The sequence below is a fragment of the Corythoichthys intestinalis genome, chromosome 5, assembly GCF_030265065.1.
Source record: "Corythoichthys intestinalis isolate RoL2023-P3 chromosome 5, ASM3026506v1, whole genome shotgun sequence".
NCBI classification, from domain to species: domain Eukaryota; kingdom Metazoa; phylum Chordata; class Actinopteri; order Syngnathiformes; family Syngnathidae; genus Corythoichthys; species Corythoichthys intestinalis.
The window spans coordinates 42,610,896-42,620,463 of record NC_080399.1 but is presented as its reverse complement, the minus strand read 5'-3'; the positions used below and the strand labels follow the sequence as shown (position 1 = coordinate 42,620,463).

Here is a 9,568-nt window from a genome sequence, read left to right as displayed (position 1 = left end):
ACAGGTTCACTAAACATAAACAAAAAGCGTCTCATACAAAAAATATAACATTTCGCTTACTAACATAATATGTACATTCTTTACAACAACCATACTTACGGACAAATCTTGTCCAAGGATCATATAAGCACAACATTATCAGCCCGAGACGTCGTGCAGCCATAATGAAGAAAGAAAAGAAAATAATAAACCATGTCGCAAAACGACCACAAGAGTTTGCTGTTGGACAGCGCAAAAAGCCTTGCTGTAAAACTTACCAAAAGGCAGAATACTTTCTGAGCGGGACATGTGCGTTAATTGCGTCAAATATTTTAACGTGATTAATTTAAAAAATTAATTACCGCGCGTTAACGCGATAATTTTGACAGCCCTAATATATATATATATTATATATATATATATATATATATATATATTTTTTTTTTTTAATTCAAATAATATGGGACCTTAATGGGGAAAAAAAATCCAACCTTCAACACAAGTGCATTCATTCAGTGGGGAAAAAATCCCACATAAAGAAATGGTTCACCAGACACAAAATCAAGCTCCTCCCATGGCCATCTCAGTCCCCAGACATTGTTTTGTTGGCAAAAGGGGGTTGTACAAAGTATTAACACCAGGGTTGCTAATAATTGTGACACACATTATTTGAGGTCAAATAATTTTTTCTTTATGTGGGATTTTTTCCCCCACTGAATGAATGCCCTTGTATTGAAGGTTGGATTTTTCTCTTTTTTTCCCATTAAGGTCCCATATTATTTGAAAACAAACCAAAAAAATTAGAGGCTAAAAAACACATCTTTTTCAGGGGTGCCAATAATTATGGAGGGCACTGTAATAATCGATCCAAACAAAGACAAATTGAAACAAACAAACAAACAAAAAAAAAAAAAACGTTTAAAAGGGTAAAATATTTGAAAAAGAAAATCTCACCACTCCTTGATGTCTGCAATTTCTGCATCGCGACCCTTGTTATATTACAGTGTTTCTCCCATAAAATCCCCACAAAGTCCGGCTGCGGCCATTCACAGCTGTGTATTGACACTCGGTGATAAATGCTACACAGTTTTTGGATCGAAACAAGGTAAGTACTCGATAATATCAACCTAAAATCATGGTGACTTTAATTATGCTCTCTCATGCTCTCACCTTGAGTTTGGGAGTAAGGTTTTTTTTTTTTTTTTTTTTTTTTTAATTTCCTCCCATAGAAAATCGAGATTTTAAGATTTCCAGTGATGTATCACACATGCATATAGGGCAATTTTGAAATCTGACCAAACTGGTCTCAGAGTGGAACTTCAAGTCACCTGAGTGTTTTCCGCCATATAAAGATATATACGGTAAGTACATTTCAGTTTCTTTTACACATTGAAACAATACTTGTTCTTTTCCTCTACAAGTATCTTCTACTCAAGCACAAGGTGTGAGTACTTTTACTGCTGTTATGTTTTGTCTTGTCGTCACGTGCGTGTGTTCGTCTCACCTGGAACAAGGAGCCGTGGCCCTGCCGTCGGGCGGGGCTGAGCGGGGCCACGGGGCTGAGGCTACTCCAGAAGTGGATGCCAGACAAGAGTGGACTGTGAGCCAGAAGCAGACCGGAGTGTGTCTGGAAAAAGAGGAGGGAGGGGAAGAAGAAGAAGGAGGCGTCAGAGGAGTGCACGGAATGGCTCCGAGGCCTTTCGGGGCTAATGCAAAACATGCTGAAAATGCAAAATGGAGCAGCTTTTTTGGCTTTTGGAAAAACAAACTGGCGGAGCAGGAAGGAAGTCTGCGGTTTCTCCTCTGGAATACAGGGGTGACGTTAGGGCGGGGGTTGTGGGGTTGTTGATGAAGAGGGGCAACCAGAGAGAAAACAGATGAAATCAATTTCCCTCTCTCTGGGTCTTCTCCCCAACCCCCCGTGTCACCTCAGAGAGGCGAGCCAATGTTGCGGCCCCGCTGCCATTATTAATGGAATTATTGGAGCATATGGCATCACTTAAGTGCCTCTTGCCTCCTCTCAGCAGCTCGGCCCGCAGACATTTTTTGGCGCGCGTTAACATTTGTCTTTGCCCCGTTCGTCTCTCTCTCGCCACCCCACGGCAAACACCACCGCGTCACCATCCAAACCGTTCCCAGATAGCGACAAATATTTATTTGACAACTCCCCTGTTGACATGTGATTTACGCAGCCGGATTGTTAAATAGCAAGTGGGGATTGTGGAGCCACAGCCCGCTGGGTCCACAAAGTTGTCACGAGATCACTTGCAAAATGGACTAGACCAGGAGTGCCCAAACTACAGCGCGTGGGCCATAGTTGGCCCAGTTTATATTGGCCTGCAGCAAATTATGAAAATATCATTGAATATGACACGCACAAGAAGCTTACAGTACGTTCAGTCTAAATTGATTTGCACTTCTCAGCTTCGACACTAGATTGAGCTAGTCACTTAAACAGTACAATTAGCTTAGGGGTGAAAACCTGACAACATGTTGGAATCAAATGTAGGAATCTTTGTAGAATTTCAGTACAATGGTACCTATACTTATGAAATTGGTTTTGGAAGTAGTCGTAGCTTGAAAATTCTGTAAGTAGAGACGCGTTTTCATTGTAAATGCCCTAATCCGTTCCAACCCCCCCAAAATTCAGACATTAATCTTTTATAATGCATAATAATGCATCAAAACATGTAACAAATACATGTTACAATTACCATAATTGCACAATTAACATAAAATCAGTTGTGCATAATGTAAAAAACCAAGAATAAAGAATTAAATTTAATACACTCATGTAAAGCTGTCAGAACATGAGGGGCGAATGAAGAGGACGCTGGGATACACATTCACATACAGTAGAGGTACCTCTCAGCCAATCGGAGGCCAGGAATGCTAGGTAATAGCCAATGGCAGAGCAGCTATAAGTATGTTACATACAGTAAACTCTGGGGGCTGCAAGTACCAGCCATACAGTGTTTTTGCCTTTCGTAACAAGAAGCAATATTTTTCCGTCTCATCATGAAAATTCTGTATGTAGAGACGTTTGTAAGTAGAGGTACCGCTGTATTTTGTTTTACATGAAAACACTTATACAACAAAATAGCTCAGTTTATCACGTTAGGTTATCTTGGTTGTGATTTTCTTGACTTATTCACTGCCATTGGCAGTAATAGATATCAAATCCATTTTAACCGGGAAGGCTAGTATTGAGTGATTATGTTTCACTGCCATTGACAGTGAAATACTGTATGTCCAATCCAAATGGTCTCTCCCACTCAAAATAGATTGGACGTCTATCGTCATCAATAGCAGCCAATGAGTAAATACTTAAAAATTAATACGTTTTAGAAACCAAATCTTTTATTTCTTTGGTATAGTTTAATGATCAAACAATACCAAAATGACAACAAAAATCAGTAGATGATGAAATTGAAATAAATTCAAAAATACATTTGTATCGAGACTAATCAACTCTAAAAATATTTGTCAGCTGCAGCACTATTCAATGTCTAGATATGACCTATGGTCGCAAAAAAAGCCTCATGCTGACCTGACATTAGGTTTTAGGAACTTTGCTGGAACTGGCAAAATATCTCCACTTGGAAAAGAATGAATGCTAACACCTTGTAAAGCAATGTGGAATTAATGATCCCTTGCTACTTCGTGCTTCAAACTTTGCGCCCTCAGTCAGTCCATCGCAGATTTTTTTACAATTAGAAAAATTAAAAAATAAATACAGACGAGCTGTCCCGAGCCGATCGCGTTGTCTCCCTCTCCGTCCCTCCTCCTCCCTGCTCTTTGTTGGTCCGGCAGTGCACTAGAGTTGCTTATTAAATTTAACGATGACTGACAGACGTGTAATGTCTGATCTTGCCAGAGAAGCGAACTTCAAAGCGCCGCATGCGTCAATCATCGTTTAACTTGTTAAACAGTTGCTAAACTAAATCACAGGCAGCGCGGTCTTCGGACCGCTATGAGGAACGGACCGACAACTTATGCCGCTAGATAAAAAAAACAATAATACCTGACTGCGGCCGACAGCTTCTTCAAACAACGTTGCTACAAACTACGTCCACATAATGCTATGGTAGATATCACATGTATATAGAACTAGATGCGAAATGACGGATTCTGCAGCGTTAGCAGCACATGTATGGAGAACTAGATGCGAAATGACAGACTTGGCAGCGTTAGAAAACAGACGCCATCTTAAAGCAGTAGACTTCTCTGAAAGGCTGTTGTCGCGAACCTTCCGTGCGGACCTAATTAACTTTACATCTAAAATACTCCTAAATCGGCAAAATCTTGACTTGAAAATGATGAAACAGTTTTAAGTAGTTTGCATCAATAATCGATTTATAGTCGAATCGTAATCGAATTGTTAGGTGCCCCAAGATTCCCACCTCTTTTTAATATTGTTTAAAAAATTTCGGTGGGACAGTAACATGTTTAGAACTTATCATAATTATTACATTTGAAGTGCTTAAAAAGCATTTAATAATATATATATATTAGGGGTGCAACGGTTCAGTTAGCCCACGGTTCGGTTTGAACCTCGGTTTTGGGATCACGGTTTCGGTTCGGTTTCGGTTTGCGTTTTGCTTTTTTTTTTTTTGCCTTTATTTTGCTTTTTAAAAAATGAAATAAACACTTAAAATGTAAACATTTTCAACTGTTAAAATGCCTCTTAGCTCTTTGGCAAGTGTAATGACTGACTACTGAAATACACAGTAGTAAAAAAGTTACTTGGCAAAGTAACTGGTGATACCTTTCATGTTTTTTTTTCATTAAAAAAAAACAAACAAACCCAAAAACATAGTAACCTTTGCTATGTTTGGAGGTCATTTAATGTTGTGAATCAACCATTAAAGTTGGTAAAATTGCTCCTGTTTTTGCCTTAGTTCCCTTCTGTCTACTTTCGACATGTTAAAATTTCAAAACTGTTTCATCCTTTAAAGATAGACTCAAGTCAAGATTTTGCCGATTTAGGAGTATTTTGGATAAAAAGTTGCTTAGGTTCGCTCGGAAGGTTTACTACAACAGAGCCTTTCTGAGAAGTTTACTGCTCTAAAATGGCGGCTGTTTACTAACGCTACCGTGTGTCATTTCGCATGTAGATCTACATGCATGCGATATCTAGGCGTAGATTGCATGATGTCGGCCAAAGTCAGGAAATATTGGAGCCGCCTAGCATCGCGTTTGCTACAAACCAAACGCGTGACCAAATCCAAACGGATGAAAAAAAAAAAAAAAAAAAAAACGTAATGCACGAAAAACGTGCAGATTTTGAACGTAACGTACGGCGTACACATTTAAAAAATCAGTGCTCACTTGTACAAATAACGCCGAGACCGTACAACTTGACAGGTATGAATTATAGTGGACCGTCACAGTTAGGTAGTAGCACTCTGTAGCACGGGACGTCCAACTATCAGCGGTCAGGGCGAAACTATGTGCTTTCGCGAAATCATCTTCAATGGCTTTGCATGCCATTTCATAAATGTCGGGGATTATGTTGTTGGCGAAATATGTCCGCGAGGGAACAGTATAACGCGGGTCAAGCGTTGCAATTAAATTAACTAAGCCCGCATCTTCAACCACGGAATATGGTTGCATGTCTTTTGCAATGCACATCCCCACTGCGTGGGTTATTTTCTTGTGTTTTTCTGACCTGATATTGTAAGGCTTTTGGAACGCCTCTTCTATAGACCCGTGTATTTTCACTGGTGTCATCTTCGGGGTTGTCCTGCTCTGAGAAAGCGATGTCTGTGGGTGATGTCTGAGGTGCCCAAGTCATGTTAGAAGTGTTGCCGTTAGCATAGGGAACAAGCGCTAAGCAATGCTTGCAATTTTTATTTTTTTTTTTCAATTATTCTCTCCGTCTGCATTGTAGTCCACGGGGAAACTGAAATGTTGCCACACCGCAGATTTGAAGAAGCCGGTGCCTCCTCAAAAATCGGTCTGTCAGCTCCTCCGCTCGCCATAACTTTTTTTGTTTTCTTTCTTGTTTCACTTTCACCTCGCTCGTAAGCGAGATAGGGCGTCACTCGGCTCCTATTACACAGGTGCTTGACAGCGATTGGACATTTACTCGCGGGGCGGGAATTTCTCCACAGCTGCGCTTCACGTCACACACAGGCACACAGAGTTTGACCAATTCATTCCACAAGCGTTCGGAATAAATTACTGTAATTGCAAAACCAAAAAGGCACGGTTCATAAAGGCGTATTGAACCGTACAGGGCGAACCGTACGGTTCGGTTTTGAACCGCAAACCGTTGCACTGCTAATATATATACACCCATTTAAAAAAAAATTGTGCTACTTAGTTTTTCACTTATCGCGGCAGTTTCTGGTCCCCATTAACCGCAAAAAACAAGGGATCACTGTATACTGAAATTGTGTAAATCAGGTAAGCTCATCAGTAATTAAAAGCTCGTTTTTTTTAATTGATGGCAAAAATTAAAATTTGAAACTGAAAATATTTAGGGCTGTATTTAAAGACTAGTGCATTGTTTTGCTCTCCACAAGGCATTGGTAATTTGGTGGGTTATTGCAGCACGGGTACTGTATTTAAAAGGTATTTTGCACTGCTGTGGGCAGATACGAATAAATAACAGTGGTATCACATCTTACATGATGAACTTCTTGTGGAAAAAGCATGCAGCGATCTGTGCACATTGAAAGAATTATCAATGCACTTGGGCAGTGTGGCAACAGGGTCAGGGCTAGGGTTAAGCTTGCAACGCCGGCGACTTCATCTCTATGGACTCCATGTACAATAGCTATCAGCATCTCTCAATCGAGATGTACTGGCTTTTGCAATTGTGCACAGCTGCACCGCCTAAAATATAGAGCAGTTTGTGTTCATCACACACGATGGATCCTTGTGAACGCAGTCACTAATTATTCCCTATTCCTAAATTACAATATAGGAATTTTATACGGTGGACTCTATAGTTAGTTCAATGGCTTAAAATAATTAATTGAGAACTCCAAAAGATGGACTTTGCTTTGAAGACTTCACCTTGTATTTACGTCTCCTCGTCACGACCATGGATGTCGGTAAAACCGCTGCAGCAAAGGGGAGACTGTGGCTTTTTTACAATATAGAAAACTCATATGCGAAAGCAGTGCCGAAGTGGCAGGACGACTAAAAATGTACAATAAACAACCGAAATTGCAGCAATGCTCATCTCTCAGCATCCACACTTTTCATTGTGTCTCCCCACCTGTGCCGTGAAGAAAGCGGGAGTCAGCGATCCGGAAGGCAGCGCCGGACTGTTGAGTGCGATGGAGCCGATGTCGCTACCCGCTAGCAGGAGGGAGGGGGCTGAAATGTCCAGAGCTTTGGGCTTTTTGCTTTTGGTCGGGATTCCGTCTCCTCGACTACAAATACTACTTGAGGAAGAGGAGGCAGAGCTTCTGCTGCCTCCGCCGACGCTCCTATTTTCAGGAGGGGGCTGCAGGGCTCGCTCCCTGTGCGCGGACGACAAGTTGAGGGGCTGGGCACTCTGCTCCGAGAAGTCCCCTTCCTGGTCCTTGTCCTCGTCTCCGTTGTCGTTGCTACCGCTTCGGCCCACCTGCTGGAGGGGGAAGCGGGGATGCCTTTTGGGCGTCCCGGGGGAGACGTAAGCCTCAGCTTTGACGTCGTTGGCGCCAAAGCGTATGACGGAACGTGGCTCCTCCCGCAGCACCCGCAGCAGCTCGGGCTGGTTCTGGAGGGAGGCGATGCTGAAGGATGAGTACAGGCCCGAGCGGAGGTAGTCGTTGCGGCTCTGCTGAGCCCCCAACGCGGCCACCCGCGTCCTCCGCTGGGCCTCCTCGGCCTCTTCGTCTCCCTCCTCTGTCTCCTCCTCGTCCACTTCCAGCTCAGAGAGCTCACCGTCCTGGAGGGGGAACCTTCCGGATGCCAAGCCCATCTCCACCATCTGTGGATCCATCTTGAGGATCTCAGGGAAGGAGACGAACTTGTAGACAAACTTCTGGCCGATCACCTTCTTGATGATGTTCTGCCAGCAAGAGCCAAAAGACAACAGTGTTTGGTTCAGCAAACCAAAACAGTATTATAACAAGTCACAACTACTTTATACAAACCAGCCAAGCTAATGATCATGGCCTGACCGCTGTTTGGGAGAGTAAAATTCTTCTAATGGCAAAATACATTTGATCCATCAACAACAAAAACATGACTTGGAGGCAGAACATTTGACAGTTTTAAAAGACTTGGTCCTTTTGTTTCGCTTTACTAAGGACAGAAGAATCTGCAAAACTAATTGGGCTTAATTTTGTTTTTTTTACTTTTTGAAAAGTATTTGTTCAAATGTCATTGTCTCATTTTATAATGTATTGAATATTTAAAAAAATATCTATATATTAATTATCTATAGCTATATATACAGTGATCCCTCATTTTTCGTGGTTTAATGGGGACCAGAACCCACCGCGATAAGTGATAAACCACAAAGTAGCGCCCCGACCCCCCCACCCAATTTTTTTTAGTGTGTGCAATGTATTGAAAGAGTTGTGTTGAAAGAGATACATATATAAGACATGTTTTTTTTTCAGTCCCCCCCCAAAGTATTAAAATGAAAAAAAAAAAACAAAAAAAAAACGTATGTATATTATTCATTCATTCATTCTTTTTCCATGCCGCTTTTCCTCACGAGGGTCGCGGAGGTGCTGGAGCCTCGGCAGTCGGCAGGGGACACCCTGAACTGGTTGCCAGCCAACACATACAACCAATCATGCACACACTCATACCTACAGACAATTTAGAGTGTTCAATTAGCCTACCATGCATGTTTTTGGTATGTGGGAGGAAACCGGAGTTCCCGGAGAAAACCCAAGCAGGCACGGGGAGAACATGCAAACTCATGTATATATTATATATATATATATATATATATATATATATATACGGTAAATGGTTTTTAAGCACTTCAATGTAATAATTAACATGTTACTGTTCCACCGAATTATTTTTAAACAAGAATAAAGTAGAAAAATGCTTGTCTTTATTAAATGCTTTGTTGCGCGAGTCCACTCAAATCCAATCAAGCTGCTCACTTACACACAATAAGTTGCCATAGCAACTGTATAACAAGTTAAACAATGATTAACGCATGCAGCGCTTTGAAGCTTCGGCTTCCAAGCACCTGTGGCAAGTTCAAACATTAAACATCTGTCAATCATTGTTAACTTTAATAAGCAACTCTAGTACACTGCCTGACCAACAAAGAGCAAGAGGAGGGAGAGTGAGACTCCGTGATCTGCTCATCAATATTTATTTACTTATTTTTTAATTGGTAAAAAAAAATCTGCAATGCACTGAGGGAGCAAAGTTTGAAGCGCGAAGTAGCGGGGCATCACTGTATATATCTATGTCGGAAAACACTGAAAAAGCAGTTTCTGCTCTTGCACTCCTCTTTAAAATAAACTGCTGTATTTTAAGCCAAAAGAAATATTGTGTTTGATAGAACATTAAGCGCACACACATTAAGCTCCAGAGCTATTTTTAATTTGTCCGTTTTACCCTGGAGACCTCCGTTTACAAACACAGCGCAACTGCTTTTGTTTCAACTCATCCA

At 41.4% G+C, this 9,568-nt stretch overlaps 1 protein-coding gene across 1 annotated transcript in view; it reads right to left on the bottom strand.

Moving 5' to 3' along the window:
* LOC130916791 (ETS domain-containing protein Elk-3-like) overlaps positions 1 to 9,568 on the bottom strand; it is a 49,228-nt gene that overhangs the window by 17,438 nt on the left and 22,222 nt on the right. Inside the window, exons 3-4 of the mRNA XM_057837770.1 lie at positions 7,211 to 7,990; positions 1,484 to 1,606 (exon numbers count right to left, since the gene is read on the bottom strand). Of these exons, the coding sequence (XP_057693753.1) occupies positions 1,484 to 1,606; positions 7,211 to 7,990 (903 nt within the window). The remainder of the gene's footprint in view (positions 1 to 1,483; positions 1,607 to 7,210; positions 7,991 to 9,568) is intronic.